At 38.6% G+C, this 17390-nt stretch overlaps 1 protein-coding gene across 1 annotated transcript; it reads left to right on the top strand.

Annotated features, from left to right (window-relative positions):
- The first annotated feature begins 1659 nt into the window (after positions 1-1659).
- On the top strand, positions 1660-17388 carry LOC119547603 (putative mediator of RNA polymerase II transcription subunit 26). Its single transcript, XM_037854524.1, has 4 exons — positions 1660-2010; positions 12788-13570; positions 14636-15437; positions 15884-17388. Exons 2-4 carry the CDS (start codon positions 12832-12834, stop codon positions 16191-16193), a joined length of 1851 nt encoding a protein of 616 aa, XP_037710452.1. The 5' UTR covers positions 1660-2010; positions 12788-12831; the 3' UTR covers positions 16194-17388.
- The last annotated feature ends 2 nt before the right edge of the window (positions 17389-17390 follow it).

Below are 17390 nucleotides of genomic sequence, written 5' to 3'. Positions count from 1 at the left end.
CGAGTAAGAACGGGTAACGACTTATATTACCATGCCTAAAAATCGGAGGATCCGTTCAAAAGTTATTCCAAAAACAGGACTTTGAAAATTTGGTCTCCTTTGCTTTTCAGTTTGTGGGCATCAAATCGGTGTTTTAGGGTTCTGTACTCATTTTTATTGTGTTGTGCTCAAGAATACTTTTGGGAATCCACTTAAGTAAAAATATTTTCAAACAAAAATTGTGGAAAAGGGGGCGCATATATAGCCATTGAAACTAAAATGAATACTTTAAAGAATTGGCAGGTGGTTGATTTGATTCTGCCATATCCTTTACTGCCCGGGGGATGGTTGGAGCTGATCAGGTAGTTGTTGTTTTTGCTGTTGGTAGCACCACAAAGGTGGCATGGTGTTGACGGATTTTATAACTTATTTAACTGGTCGTTAAAAAGAAAAACTTTAATATAAAATATTATAAAATTCAACCACTAACTTAATTAAAACGGGATTCAAATACCTAGGAATTAGTTTTAAATGTAGAATATTAGAGATTTCAACCACAAACTCATAGAGGTATCCCACATTGTAACCGGGAAGTGCAGTTTTGGTTTCCCATTCTGAAAGCCATTGGAAATACGAAAAAATCGTACATGAGAATGGACTAAAAGTTTGCCCTCTTTTAAAATAAATATTTTAATCTAGAACATGAGGGAATTTAACCACAAATTCATAGAGGCTTCCCACATCAAAATCGGACCAATAACCCAAGTTGCGAGATTTAGAATTGCAGTTTTCAGTTGTCATTCTAAAAACCATTGGAAATATTGAAAAATCGAACATAAAAATGGGTCAAAGTTTTGACCCTCTTGTAATTTAAATATTTCAATGTAGAATATAAGAGAATTTAACCATAAACTCATAGAGGTATTCCACGTGAAAATCGGAATCAAATTACTAAAGTTATGGATTTTAAAAGTGCAGTTTGGGGTTCCCATTCTGGAAGTACGGAAAAATCGGACATGAGAACGGGCTAAAATTTTGATCCTCTTGAAAATGAAATATTTAAATGTAGAATATAAGAGATTTCAACCACAAACTCATAGAGGTATCACACATGAAAATCGGGATCCTATAACTCACGTTATGGAATATAGAAGTACAGTTTTGGGCTCCTATTCTAAAAGCCATTGGAAATATGAAAAAATCTGACATGAGAATGGTCTACAATTTTGACCTTCTCTTAATATTATTATTTTAATGTAGAATATTAGGGAATGAAATTATAAATATATATAATAATATAATATAATTAATTTATAATTAAAATTACCAACAGGTTTTTTTTCCCCAATAAAGTAAGGAAGTTCCCAACACGTAATACCAGTGTTGGAAAATGTGTTAAGGCGTCGATATTATCGACTAAATCATCTCTGTGGCAATAATAATTCTTTGGATCGTTGTAAAACAAAAATAAAGTTTATATCATGCACATTGAGAATGGATCCCGGTTCTCCTAATCGATTGCGATGTTGCGAACCCAGTACCACCACCATTTTCGGAGACACCGTTAGCTCGCTTAGCCGAGTTTTCCACCCGCTAGTCTTCTTAATTCAGTCCCCATTTAGTGCATTTTTAATGGGTCGCAGTATCGATTCGAATTCCGTCGGCAGTCACACTGAAGAAACGGAACGAAGCGGACGCAAGGCGAAAGATACAGATACTTTTCGGGGAAGAGATACTTCTTCGTATTCGTGCGTGTTTCGTTTTCGTTTCGTCGAGAGAAATTGCACAAATTGACGGAATTGCACACCATCGAGCGGAAAATCGGTTCAGTGCTTTCGCAGATCGAAAAGTGCAATTGGTGTGTGCGAGTGTGTGTGTGTGAGTGTCACCTAAAAGAGAGATAACGTCGAAAAATAAAGAAAAAAACCTGTGAAAGCAAAACTAAAATATGCTTAAACTACGGTTTAACCAAATTGCCAACTAGCCAAAAGTAACCAGCACACCGAAAATAGCCAACAAATCAAAAGAGAGGTAAATTGAAGAAATCCAGAAATATTTATCACTTTGTGGTAAGCGGAATTCCACGAAACGCTTGCTGTTTGCATAAATTACAAAAGAAAATAGTTGCCATTCGCTATATAATATTTGCAAATGCCATTGATAAATTCACTGGGGGAAAGGCATATTTTCCGCGAACTGGGAGTAAGGGGAATTGTCGTCTACACTGCTATAATATATATTTACAATATATATATTTATATGTTCGCCCGAGCTCTGTGGGCCCGAAAGAGCGATACGAAATTCCCAGAAACGCATTTTCTAATTTAGACCGATTTCTGAGAAGTGACAGACAGCCAAAGCGAACCAGCAGATACAAAGATACTCGTACTCGCACTCTCACAGATACACAGGCCAGCCAAACACACACACACACAGCGTGGTTCGTGCGCCCGTGTGTGTGTGTGTGCTTGATGATGTTGGCAGCTGCTGTTGTTGTTTTTGTTCGGTCGGGCTATTGAATGAAAAATGCTGCTGCAAACATTTAACACCGCAAGCCAAGCTGAAATGAAGCTGGCCCTCACACAGGCTCGAAAACCGAGACACACGGACAGATCCGAGATACAAACACAGATGCAGATGCGAGCGCACGAGCAGATGCGGATACAGTGAAGCCTCGCTAAAGTCATGCTCTTAAAGAAAACATATACAACCGCATTCCACTAGGTGTTTTCCCACGACAAACATGACCATATCAAATATCACTGATAACATGAGCTGTCACAACTTGTATCGATTAACCCATGTTGGGAATTTCCGCTAGAGAACTCAATAGCTTTTCTAACTTTTTCTTACATTTCATATAGTTTGGTAGAATATATGTATCTTAACTGAAAGCATTTATTTTTTACTAGAAAAAAAAAGACTAATTTAGAAATATATTTTTTAAACCTTTCTTTGAAAAAGCCCTGCCTATCTTAAGGCTACAAATAGTCCCAGATTTATACACAGTCACTCACAAAAGTATTTGTTGCTTGGTGATTCATAAACAAATTCAGTTTTTTTTTAACATTTAAGTAACATATTGATTATTATATTTATTTTGTGTATGCTAAAACCATATATTTAATATAAAAATAACAAAAAACGAACAAAAAGTAGATTCATTGGTGTTTTAAACGAAAAAAGCCCCAAAAAAATACTTGTATCTTTGAAATTTTTTTGCTGTGAACAACGAGTACTATAGGCAATACCTAGAGTAGTTTCCTTACCATCATGTTGAGCCAAAAGTATTAACTAAACTCCAACTCTTTGTCGTAAACCGTATGTTAGATAACCAGATCCCTACTTAAAAAATAAAATCAAATTAATCTTATGTATCTTATTTTTAAAACGAAGTAACCCCAGGAGTAGTCCGTGTTATATGTATAACACGATTTCCTAAAATTGGAATCCCTTTTTATCTGGAGATGGTGCTAAGAGATATGATAGGTAGACTAGAAGCCAAAATTAAACCTTTATATTAGTGACACTTTAAGATAGTTCTTCCTTCTTCACCCAGTCTTCACTGTACTTGCACTGTTCTCTGGGCCGCACCAATACTAATATCGAGACCCGGTTGCTGCTGTTATGGCCCATACCATATCTCCGTCGTTGTTGTTGTTGGACCTCTGTTGTTGGCCATGGCTTCTTGCTAAAGGTGTATAAATGTAAAGGTGTAGCCGCTGAATTCGGCCGAAGCCGTACAACAACAAACGGTTGAGGAGAGGGAAGTGGCTAAAAGAGAGGAAGAATGGTAGGGGAACATGGGAACATCGCGCCGTTGTTGTACCCTTCATAAGAAAAGGTGTTATTAACTTCGTTTGTAATGCGTCAAATTGTTGTTGTCTGCGTTCGTTCCTCTCGCTGTGTGTGTGTGTGTGTTGTGTGTGTGCACTTTTTGATTATTCTTGGTAGAAGCCGCTTTTACCATCCTCTTCCGCTCATTTCCTTGAATTTTCGTATTAAACTTGAGAGCGTTTTCAATTTTTTTTAATAGCTTTTCATGTGAAATGGTTTCTCGAACAGGGGATAAGTGCAGTATAAAGTTAGAGCGAGATGGCTGCCATTTAAGAGTGAGTGAGAAAGCGATCTTGCGAAAAAATGCCAAATTGTCTGCCCAGCAACAATACCGCCTATCCCTCTCTCTCTCTCTGCTTTATATATCCCTCTCTATCACTATATCATAGGTAGATTATTGCCCTCCTGCTTTCACCCCCACCCCCTTTCTCCCTTTTTCATCCCATTGTTTGTTTTTCTTTATTTTTTTAGACGAGATTTTTCGTTGGAAATTTGATTTTGTTCGTTTATTGTTAATTGTTCGCGTGAATTTGTTCAATTGAAACGCAATGCCAAAAGTGAAATGTGGGCAAAACACTCAATTGTCAGTGTGTGAGTGTATCTCGAGTGGGTTCACAGAGGAAAACCAGGGGGGGTACCAATATAGAGATGTTTTATAGAGAACTGCAATTACCGGAAAAACACAGGCACACATGTTGTTATTTACGTTACTAAATAAAGCCACAAAAGTGCTGCCATAAGTTTGTACATGTACTTAAGCACTTCGGTTTCCCCAGAATTTAATCCATATATAATCTTAGTTACACTAAACACAATTCCATTGCTGAAAGCATTTTTCTGACTTAACTGTGTTTCTATTGAAAACCAATTATATAGAATCTCATGAAATTACATTGCAATTTGGCAAGGCTATACAGAAAATCTATAAGGTATTTCCGGCACAAAGCTCATAAAAAAATTCCATCTAACTTTATTAAAAAATAGCTTTACAAGGTGTTTTATAATCAAAGTATAATTATAAAATCATAAATTTTTAATATATGATAATGGGATATGAATATTTTAGTAACTACAACTAGAGTTACACGAATATTCCATCAAAATGGAATTTTTTTTTGATTATATGATCTATTGTTTTTGAATTTCCATAGTGAACCCATTTGGAAGTTTGCCTACCACATAAAGCTGAGCCAAATATTGTTTATAAGCAAAGCAACTTAAACTCAAAAACCAGTTCAAGTGGGGCTTATGTAAATTCTCTGTTTGTGCCCGCGTTTCGAAATATGAAATCTGAAGTCCCTGAGCGGTAACACTAGCAGCATGTTTGTTTGTTATGGCCAATAATAACGATATTGTACGTATGTATATCGACTTGACCTTACCCCACAGTTGTTGTTTTTGTCCTCGTCTTTATCGTTATCTCAGCGCATGTCAGCCTGCCACCCCCTCACCACCCACACCCACCCACCACCCCATCGCCCAATCGCCCCATGGTTACCTACATACATATTTGCTTTTCCCTGGAAAAGCCAACGAAATGCTTTTGATTGTTCTAAGAATTTTGTTTCGTTTCAACTTTGCAAACGTTTCTGTTGATAAGCGAGTGTGCATGTGAGTGGGTGTTGGGTTGTGTACAAAGGTGTGTGTATGTCTAGTGTTGATTTTGCGGTTCGTAGTAATTTATCAATGAATTTGTACAGAGCCTTGTGTAATCTCCCCGAGATTGTCGGACTGACTACGTTCTCGCAAAGGTCGATTCAGTTCTTCAGATAGCTGATTTCGTAATCGCTAAATTTAAAACTATTTAATCAATCACGTTTACGACCCATTGTTAGCTGCCGTGTCGGTGAATAAAATGACACGTTACCTGCTCGATAGTTCAGTTAAGAAATCAGCTCGAAGCTAAAAGCAGGTAGAACATTAATACTTTTAATTAAAATTGATGGTTTGAAAATAGTACAAGAAACACAGTCACGTTTTTAGTGATAAACCTACCCCAACAATAATTTTGGTGATAAATAAAAAGTGAATAAGTGTACTTTGCAACTAAAGAAATTCTAAACTGTGTATCTTGAGGATTAAAACAACATTATCTTAAATTCTTTGATACTTTTTCTCAGACTTTTGCTTAAGTAACCACACTTTAATCCCAAAGATTTAAGATCTACATTATTACCATTTCTATTGCTTAGAAATCTCCCTGACTTTTAAATAAACAACATTATTTACCATTCATATAACAACCTTTTCGAGGCAAACTAATCTTTATGATAGGTTCAAAAACCTTTATCAAAGTTATTCACGATTTCAGCGTATCTGTGAGCCAACTTTCAAGATAATACGATTATGATATCATAAAGCTACCAAAACAAATCTCGCACACGTGTAATATATATACACATATATATGTATGTATATATACATATGAATGTGTATAGTTCGTGTTCCGTTACTTTCCTTAACAAAAGTTCTGTGAGCTCATGGTCATAACTTCAGCTCAACCCAGACTCAAGGAACCCAAACCCGGCGGCACAAAAGTATCTAGGGAAACCATCTTTTTATTTTGGCCAGAACAAAAAACGAAAAAAAAAATCATTTGAGCCTAACCCGGACCTGGAGCGGACCTGAATTAAGTTGAATTTTGTTAGTGCTTTCGTTTAATCAGAAAACCGCACACAGACAGAAGAACTCCATGACTTCACCATCATGTGAGTACCGTGTGCATATTTTCCAGGAATTTTTCCCACCCGTATGTGGTGGTGCGATGGATTTATCATGGAGAAGCCCGTTCGCAGTGTGCGAATTTCCAAGAAATCGCCTCTTTTCACATTAAATGTTAATATTATTATATTCGTTATTATCGTTTTCGGGCCTAGATAATCACAACCTCTCTTTCCCACCTGCTCGTCATAACAAAGTGAGAGAGAGGCCAGATAAGAAATTCGAGCGTAAGCGTAATATAAACAGAATGATTCCTGCGTCAATGGAGATATTGTATCTCTAAGGCCTCCAAAAGACGACCCGTCGAATATAATCAGTCTCGAACTTTGTTTAGCTCGTGCCCCATGCGATTTTACTGGAAACGCTAATTAAAGTTCCATATATGTACATATGTATGTCAGTTTGAGTGCCGAATCGCCTTGATGAGAAGCGTTTGTTTATTTTTCGCATTTCCTACCCGTAGAGCAATGAATGGGCAAATTACGAATCCGAGTGCCCAAAGCGTAATAAATCTCATTTCAATTTTCCTGCGAAAAAATATATCAAAATGAAATACACTTTCTCAGGATCCCCAGACCCGAAGCCGCGGGAGAAGCGGTCTCCACCCCATCCCCATTCCAGTTTCTTGGCACTTTACTGCTCCGCTTTGCATGTGATTTTATTTTCAAGCGAACTTCATTTGCGAATTCCCAGTAAATGCAAAACAAAATGGAAAGAAAAAAGATGCGACGTCGGCAGCAACAAAAAGTAATTGAATTCGCTTTAAAATCCTTCGCCTCTGCCCCGCGGATTTTTCGCTTCTGAGTCGCTGGCTTTTTCATTGTTGTTGAGGTTTCTTCTCATCGGGAGTTTCCTTGACTTGGCAACAGGGTTTATCGAATTTTTCACTAATTTTGCAATAAATACAATTTTTTTCGAAGTTTATGACACATTCGTGACCATATTGTTAGCATGTCTCGCGGTAGTTACATTTTTAAAAAATTAAAAAAAAGCTTGGGGTCTCATATGAATATGTTTAAGCGTTATACTTGTTACTATTAAGGTTTTATTTATTACTTTTAAATTTATAATTTTTTTAGTAAAGTTAAAAAAATATTTTTTTTAATAGATACATACATATGTAGATAAAGTATAAAGATGGTAAATACTTTAACACTAATAATAACACTCTTCCCACGGTAGTTAAATTTTAAGAAAATTAAAAAGGCTTGGAGTTTTAGATGTACATTAATGTTTAAGTTATTATTACTCATTATCATTATTACTATTAATGTTGTATGATTGACTTTTAAATGTATAATTTCTTTTAGTAAAAATATAAAAATATTTTTTTTTTAATAGATACATAGATATAATATATATTAATAAAGCAAAAATATGGTAAATACTTTAAACCATTTTTCCCTATAACATATTATAATGTTAAGGAATTTTTTTTGGTAATATAATCTATAATGTATAGAGTATATATATATTAGTTCGACTTCTGACTTGTGCTCCTTTGTGTGGTTCGCTTTTTTTTGCACTAGCCCACATTCCGTCCCCCATTCGCCCCGTTGACCGCAATTCATGCTGCTTTTTGCTGCTTTTGCTTTTGCTTTGCTGCTTTGTTGTGACAATTTCTGCGTAAAACATAATACATACAGTGGGACAGGCAGCTAAGCCATGACTAAGTTGTTGTTGGCCAAGTTGCTGAGAAGGTTACAAAAACTCATTTCAAGTGTCCGGGCCCCAAATGGTTTTTTAATAACGGGCCTTGACGACGGGGCGCGGTACGAAAATTATTCACATACAGATAATAAGATTGGATTTGGATTGTTTGGACTTGGGAAAGAAACACCCAGCTACAAATTGGCAATTCTGGTATGAGCTCATTGTTGTAACCCAACCCTTTCTCAGTATTGATTTGTATATTTTTTTTCTCTCTAAAAACTGTACACCTTTTGGGATTCCCCTGACTATTTTAAATTATCTAAACGATTATACATAAATATGTATGGTTCGTAAGAAAAATTAATATTCATTTAAATGTGGCTTAACGAAACCTTTTTGGATTTAAACAGTTTGCCTATTTTTAGATACACAATTTGCATTTTAATTTGTAAGTAATGCAAATAAAATTACTTTTCCTGCTCCCCTTTTGAATCCACAATTCTGCTTAAATTGTTCTATATTCTGCATAATTTTCCACTGAAATTTTGAGGGGGGTGAATCCCCCCGTTCATTAGAGGCAGTCGGAGTCCCTTATTAGCCATTCAAACCACTTTGAGTTGTTGGCTTTCTTTCTCCCATGCCCATCCGTCCCGCCCGGCTACATTTATCAACATTTTTACCCCGAACAAGTTATGTATTAGATCATTATCCGCATTTGGATTTCTGACGAAATTTCGCATTGTCTGCAACGGCGCAGAAAAACTTCAGCTGCTCGCTGGCTCCGCGTGGCAACTGGAAAGAGTGGAATACAAATAAAACTAAATGTAAAGAGCGGAGAGCCAAGAAAAAGTTCAGCTCGACGAGCCCTCGAAACACTCGGCCGATAAGAATGCACGAGGTTGTATGTGGTGTGTTAGTTCACCCGGAGTTTCGGTCCCTCAGACAGCCTGCTGCTACTCATTGTCTGAGTGACTCATGGAACGCCTTGTCCTACCTACGGATACCCTCCATGTGCACTGAGCGAAAATAATAGCTAATTCAAAAAAATGGTTGATATCATTTTAAAGATTAATATAGCTAATTTCTTAATATTATATATGTCTTATATTAAATGTTTAGTAGATTGTAAAACACTTTTAAGGAATCCTTATTTTTCAGATCCTTTGCCATTCTGTTTTTTCCTTATAGTTCCCAAAGTATTATTATGGAAGGTCCCGAACAGTGGCGGATCCAGAATTTTAGTGTGGGGGGACATAAAAAAAATTTGTAGTGGAAATTTTAACTGTGGAATAAAAAAGATATTACACATGCTATTTAATACGAGTGGAGGATATAACCCCCACCAAATATTTATTTTAATTACAAGATTATTAACATTATTTCATATTTAGTCTATAATATTTAAAGGAAACCAAAAATACCTAGACTAAATTTAAAACCCTCTGATTTCAGATCGGTTTCTCCTTAAGCCTTTTCTATTTTTCCAGTGTATTTATCCAAGCCGATCCAGTCCCTCTTGTTAATCCCGAGTTCGGCGGTTTATCTGCCGTTTCAGTTTTGTATTTCCATTGAAAAATTTTGTTACTGGCCTGCCGCTGTCTCATGCGGGTCTCTTGGAATCTGAAGTTGAATCTTGAGTTCAAGTCACTCTTTTTGTATTTCATCATAGTCGTAAATATACAGCAAAGGTTGCCGTAGCCCCTGAGTCTCTCGGTTAGGGAAAATATAATAATAATCTGCGGTTAAAGGCAAACGATCGTGTCATACGTTAGCCAGAATGTATTGATTACTCACCCGATAAAATCGTACGATTTGAGTGCAATAAATTGCCTGTAGCACGTGCGGCATGGAATCGTGTATGGAAAAGTATCTGTATCTATAAAAGTGTGCAAATTACCGTTAGACTCACTCAGGCCAACGGTGAATACGAATTGAATGGCTGGGGGGCCTCATTATCCATCGGACACTCTATAATTTGAACGGCAGTGCCCCCACACATGTCGTTTTCCAGCTAAAACACTTAATTTATAATTTTTCAATTCTCGTTAAAAAGCTGCAATTTTGACTGTTTACTGTTTGTGGGTCGCATTTCCGGGAAGTAACTTTAATATTTTCCCTTCCATTTTTTTTTTTGGGAAAAGTTGTGAAAATATACATATGCACTGTTAATTGCCTGGATTGTTCGACAATGTTTTCTGTACTATTTGATTAGGCCCAAACATACATGCCATCATATTGTACAAATGTGTATGCGGCTCGTTAGGTGATTAACACTAGGGAATTCCGTGGAAATCGTTCAGGGTTGATAGCAGCTGAGGAGGTCGAACAACTGTCGATAACTTTAAAGAGATAAACGTTTGCCTGCCATCATTGTTCCAGCGAATTCCCTATTTGGCCCACACCAAATCAAATCGAATTATATATGAACATTAGCTGGGGATTTCTGCAAAATTCCTCACTGCAATTGCCCATGGTTCCCAGAATTGATAAACATTATTTCCGTTTAAGTCCTGCCCCGATGTATGTACTTCTATGATTACATATCGCGGCCTTGTTCTTGGTAATTTTAAATTATTCGCTGCGATAAACAATCTTGATTAAGTTCACATAAACAGCGCGATTTTAATCGTTAGTGCGAAGATTGAATTTATGGCCAAAACAAGACGTGTTTTATTGGAAAGTACTTGCTTATTTAAGGGCCCTACTCTTGCCAAACTCACTTCAGAATTTCGCGATAGATTAGAAGCAATGTAGAAGAGTATTAGCGTCGATCATCAATAAATTATATGTAAGCTTCTAAGAGGTTGTACTCATATTGCAGTTCCAAATACCGAATACAAATTTTTGTAATTAATAATTTATGTTTAAACCAATTTTATATAAAGTGATACTGAACCAAAAAATGTTAGTATTCTTATAAGCTAAAAAGTAACATTTGCAAATGTTTTGTTTTATTTGTAGCTAAGATTAATCAAAAACATAAACTGAATGATGCTTCCTCCGGAAGTGTACATTTTTTAAAATATTATTTTACACATTTCTGCCTAACAACCATTCTTAGAATTGACTGAGCTTTAAGTAAATAAAAATTAAATATAATTTCGAGCGTCAAAAAGTCACAATTCAATATAAATCATAACGTCCAGATTTCTTTATTTAAAAATATTTATGAATTTCCGAGAACTCAAAATAATTTAAAATTTGGTGTATATTTTTAAAGTCACGTCAAGAATTTCTTTCATATGTTTATTCTGGAAAAAACCCTTCTGAATTTATACATTTCATATACCCATAAAATCACCAAGTTAGAGGATTCAGTGAATTCCTGGAATAACTGCTGCGGCTACACCATGACTGATCGCTGACGAGGTTTTATTGGCCAATGATCTAATTATTTCGCCATTAAGGGAAACGGCCACCTGCAGAATTCGATTAAGAAACCGCAGTGATATTGCTCATAGTCGTAGTCAGTCATATTACGCGATTTCGGGTAACTACCTAGAATTTCCACCACTAAAAGATGACTCAGTATATAGTATAAACCGTACCTTAGCTCCTTTTTATATGGCCAACTTCGGAACTAGATGACGCACCTTGTTGATATGATGATGGGCGATAAGGACTTGTCGGTGCGCGAATTCAATTACTCAGCGGAAATCCACTTCCCCCGCTGACAAAATGACATGCCCACGAATTAAGCTGAATTTACCAGTGAATAATAACAGATTTACATTGAATGACTGCTTACTGTTGGCGCCTGTTTCGGGTTTTCTAGTAATAGAGATAAGCCAACTTGACCCAGAACTCAGTCACATGTAATGTGGGGTTTTTGAGGTTGGTGGGGGGCACTACGTGCATGGCGTGGTGTGTACTTACTTTCCACATTGATTTCATCAGCTCTCCATGGGCGAGTATCTAAAAATAGGATGAGCCCATTACAAATTGCTGTGTATTTGTGCGTATGTACTTGCTGTTCTGGGGGGAAATTGATGCGTGGGATTGGAATGCCATTGTTTATCGTCCTCATCTGCATGACGAGATCCCCAGATCCCTCCCTGGATGAGTCAGTTTGCGGGGGATATACGCATACATATATCTCCCAGAAGATCAGCTGGGGGGAATACCATTAATCAGTAGTTAGACAATAGCGTTTAATTGCCCATTTGACCGGAGAACGAACGAGTCCCTTTGCCACTGGAGAATTGGTGAACTTCTCCGCCAGTCTAAGTGGGTAATTAATGCACTGGTGAAGCCCCCACCAAGTGGTTCTTTGCTGTAGGTCAAGACATTTCACACGCCGCCCGGGGAAACTGGGCAAAACTCGTTTCACTCAGCTCCCGGCTATTTCTGGATCTTGCGAAATGTCCAATGAGCTAATATTGAAAACGAAACATGCTAACTAAGCTAGTCAATAATTAAGTTGAGATCAACGGGGGTTCTTCTCTTACAAGGTAATAGTTACCCAAAGTAATATACTCTACAGACATCAAAAATTCCGCTTCTACTGCCTTTACTCTTATATCAATCCATCAAATATTCCCTAATTTCTTTTAAAATATAAAACTAACGTAAAATCTTTTTTATTTTATCATTCCAGAAGCAACCGGAAAAAGCCCACCCCAAAAACCTATAGACCTTCCAATGGGCCATTATCTCAGCAAGCCCTCTGTACGCGCCAATAGCCAGGATAAGAGCGATCTGCCCGCGAGTTCGAGCCCCAGGGAATCCGCAGCACTAGTGGAGACGACGATCGGTCTGGACGAGGAGGAGCTGGAAGAGATCATCACGGAGGCCACGTCCGTCACATCGCCGGCGGAAGTGCGTCAGATCATAATTAAAATCCAGTTGGCCAAAATGGAGAACGGCAATGCAGCGGGTCAGGTGGCAAGTCACCTGGAGGAGGACGTGGTGCAGGTGGAGGGTGCCACAGACGCCTCGGTGTCTGCGGACACGCTAAATGCAAATGGGCAGATTGTGAATGTGACGCTGGAGGGCGGCAATGGGGAAGTGGGCGTGGTGACGAATCGAACTGCTGGCAGTTCGACGGAAGCGCCCAAAAACGAAAGACAGCCCGTGAATAATAACAATTTAGCGGGAAGCGTCGGCGCTGCGATAAGTTCGTTACAATTGCACGACGGCAACAGCAACAGCAGTCCCAGCAGCAACATCAGGCCCATCAGCAACACCAACTACCCTGTGAAAGACGACGACGACGACGATTTCGATGAGTCGCTGCTGCGTCGGCGTCGCAGCAACAGCAACAGCAACAGCAACATCCACCAAAACCACGAGGCCGAAGTCGTCGAGTATTGCGAAGTGCTCGAGTCGCTGCCAGTCAGCAATATGTTGTCGGCGGGAACGCAACACACTAGCAAGCCAGGTGGGCAAAAATAAATTAATAAATACAAGAGAGTTTCTCTTTAATTCGAGAAGTGCACAGCGAGAAATTCTACGATTTTTGATTTTATAAAAACAATTAGTTGCTAATTAATGAAAATTCTCGGAAATATTAGTGTAATTCTAAAAAGGCAAATTACTCAGTACTTAAAGAATCAATTTTTGTGTGATGTTCCACTTGGTTTTAAAATTTTAAAATTATGATACATTTAAACCTAAAACTATTAGTGATGATGACATTGCACACATAAAAGTTGGATACCCTACAACATTACATTACATTAAATCAACATTTGCTTAGTCTATTAAAAACAAATTAAAATGAAAAGAGAAGATTCTCTTTGAATTCAGGAGTGCACAACAAAAAATTCCTCAAGCTTTGCTTTTATAAAAAAAATATTATTGCCCAAAGGAGATAAAAATATTAGTGTCTTTCAAAAAAGTACTTAAAGAAAAATACAAGTGTTTGTATGACGCATATTAATTTTTGGATTTTTAAAGTATCTATCTAGAGAACCCTAAAGCACTCCATTAGATCAATATTTTTCCAGTGCATTAAAAAAAAAATACAAAAATCAGTTAATTATTGTGTGTACTTAAATAAAGCGGCTACTTATATATATTTAAAAATGATGAACTACAAATCGATTAGTGATGACGTGATTTCCAACATTATAATACACTATTCCCAAAAAACCCATTAGATTAATATTTTTGTAGTATACTAAAACCAAAAGAAATAAAAATCCGAATCTAATCAGTTTAATGACTGCGTGTGCTTAAAGAAACATAAATCTATGATTAATGAACGGAAAAATCAATGAACAAACTTGTATTGGAATAACAAAAAACCGCACAGAGTGAAACACTCTTATCAGATCAGTGAATAATATAAAATTTATTTGAACACCAACACCAACAAAAAACTAAAATTTAGCAATAAATTTCTCACTGTGCCCGAGACATTCAGATTTAAAGAGAATCAAAATAAATCTCATCAAATTTAAAGTGAACCAAATTAATCATAAATTGTTTTTTCCAAAATCAGTTTCCAGAAGCAATAATAGCAACAGTTGCTGCCGGAGTCGCAGCAGTAAGACACTATCCATGGGCGCGACAACATCCTCAACATCCTCATCCGCCGGATCCGCATCCGGATCCTCGAAGCGGCGATGCTGCAAGTGCAAGTGCCGCGATGCCTTCCGAGGACTGAGGGACATGCTGCCGAGCAGCAATTCAGTGAGCAATAAGAAGGACTCCGGGGCGGTGGCGACGGTACCGCGTAAATCCCGGACAGCGGATCGCCGCTCCACCCCGCCCACTTTGGGCTCATCGAGTGGGACCTCCCAGCATCGGATGCAGAGCCAAAGGAAGAGGAATTCCGTGGCCGTTTCGGATGCGAGTCATCACCATCACCAGGTGATCATCAGGATAACGTCGCCACGCTTTGTGGTCGAGTCGCCCAATGGCAACCGGGTCACAGTGGTCACCGAGTCCGCCGCCCCCCAACCGCCTCAGACTCCGCCCCAGCCACGCCCCCCCACGTCGGCACCCGCCCCCGGAATACCAGGCGTATTGGGCAATCCCGCACTCGGAGGTCGCAACATGACCGTACACTCGCAAATCGATTTCATGCACTGCCTGGTTCCAGATCTGGAGAAGATCACGAATAGCAGCTTCTACTGGGGCAAGATGGATCGCTATGAGGCGGAGCACCTGCTGGAGGGCAAGCCCGAGGGCACCTTCCTGCTCCGCGACTCCGCCCAGGAGGAGTTCCTCTTCTCGGTCACATTCCGTAAATACGGCAGATCCCTGCACGCCCGCATCGAGCAGAGCGGCCACAAGTTCAGGTGAGCACTCGTCCTTATCTGGGGTGATCTTCTGGAAGTTCCCCGATCGCATTTCCCCTGAAAAGCCAACTTGGGTGTTCATTCATTATTAGATTAATTCATGCATGTGCAGGTCAATGGAACATTGAAATTCTTCGGAATTTAGATTAAACAATTTTGATGGCATCATTAATATTCTAATATTAAATGAGTTCATTATAATTTCATTTCTACTTGGAATTGGTAAATTTCAAAAAGCTTTGATGCGTAGTGCAGTTGATTTGGATTTAAACCAGACTCGTTAAAAGTTTTAAATATGAAATATATGTTTATTAGATTTGCTAAACAAAATAATGAGGTATTATTTTTTTAGTTAAGAAACTTGATAGGTTACTAGAATATATTTTTTAAAGACACCTTTTCCCAAGATAATCCCCAAACTAACCATATCCCATCCTTTTTTACAGCTTCGACTGCCATGATCCGTGTGTGTTCACGGCGCCCACGGTGACGGGACTGCTGGAGCACTACAAGGACCCCGCCTGCGTGATGTTCTTCGAGCCCTGCCTGACGATGCCCCTCCACCGGAGACAGACCTTCTCCCTGCAGCAGTTGTCCCGGGCCACCATCGTCACCAACACCAGCTACGATGGCATCAACCAGCTGGAGCTGCCCGGCCGGCTGAAGAGCTACCTCAAGGAGTACCACTACAAGCAGAAGCTGCGCGTCAAGCCCATCGATCAGAACACACCGGTGCCGTACTACGGCGATGTATAGCGGGAGGAGCAGCAGGTGGGCTTCACCTACTACGAGGATGTGGAGAGTGGCAGCGAGGAGGACGAGGACGACGACGAGGGGGTGATACGGGTCTCGTATGTTCAGCATGCCGAGGTGGTGGCCCAGCTGCAGCAGGTCACCACGGCGCCAGGAGGAGCTTCTGGCAGATCCGGCAATCTTCAGGAGCAACTTAGCCGGCTGCCAAATCGCATGGTCGCCGCCTTTGGCCGGATGTCGGCCAATCTGAATTGCTACCAGAAGACTGTCTCCACACCGGAGCATCGCTCCTCCTGATGGACACGAAGTAGCCGCAGAAGGAACTGCTACCCCCCAGAAACCAAAACTCAACCAGAGACAATCCCAGTGCAGCGCGTGCCGCCACCATAAAGTTATAGATCAAACGGAAGCCATAAGCTACAAAGGCCCCAAAACGAAAATCGCTTACTTGCTAAAAAGACTGTCATGGCTCGAAAAACTCACAATCTTACCATCTCCATTTGAGAATTAAATGTATCGGTTACATCTCATTATAAAGAAAGTAAATTGTATTGATATTCTGAATTGTGACCTTCTTGTTAGTAAGTCAGCGAATTGTAGAATCAAAATCGCATCTAGCTAATTGTACTATAAACTAAGTATTATTACCTAAAGCAAAAACCCTCTCCTACAACCATAAGCATTGCAAAATGGAAAGCCCATCGAGCTTTTGGTTTTCGCAAGTATTCTTGTAATATTCTGTTGTATTTATTTTAAAGTATGGAATCTAAATTATGTGTAAATATGATCTACAAAATACAGCCTAGTTAGTGTTAAACTCTCTCATTAGCCAAATTTCCAAATGTAATTTTCACCTATTTATAGTTATACTTTATTTATTTATTCGAAGTGATTTCGTTTCCAAGCGAGTGCTTTGTTTTTACAACAACTATCAGTTATACACGTGTAGAGCATTTGTAAATATTACCAATTTTCGCATAAGCTATAGCTATACTAAATATAATGAATTATAAATCATGTATTCCTACCTAGGTGGTTGCTGTTATTCGTAAACATTCAATAAGCAGTTGTTTCCAGGACCTATTTAATGTATTTTACATATCCAAAATGTTGATGAGCATGAGTATCAACATTCAAAAAACAAAAAATTAAAAAAGGAAGCCAAACAAATAAAGTTGAAAAAGATATTAGCAAGAGACT

This window comes from Drosophila subpulchrella, chromosome 2L (genome assembly GCF_014743375.2).
Source record: "Drosophila subpulchrella strain 33 F10 #4 breed RU33 chromosome 2L, RU_Dsub_v1.1 Primary Assembly, whole genome shotgun sequence".
NCBI classification, from domain to species: Eukaryota; Metazoa; Arthropoda; class Insecta; order Diptera; family Drosophilidae; genus Drosophila; species Drosophila subpulchrella.
Note: the sequence above shows the minus strand (reverse complement) of the source record. Positions and strands in the feature narration are given on the sequence as shown.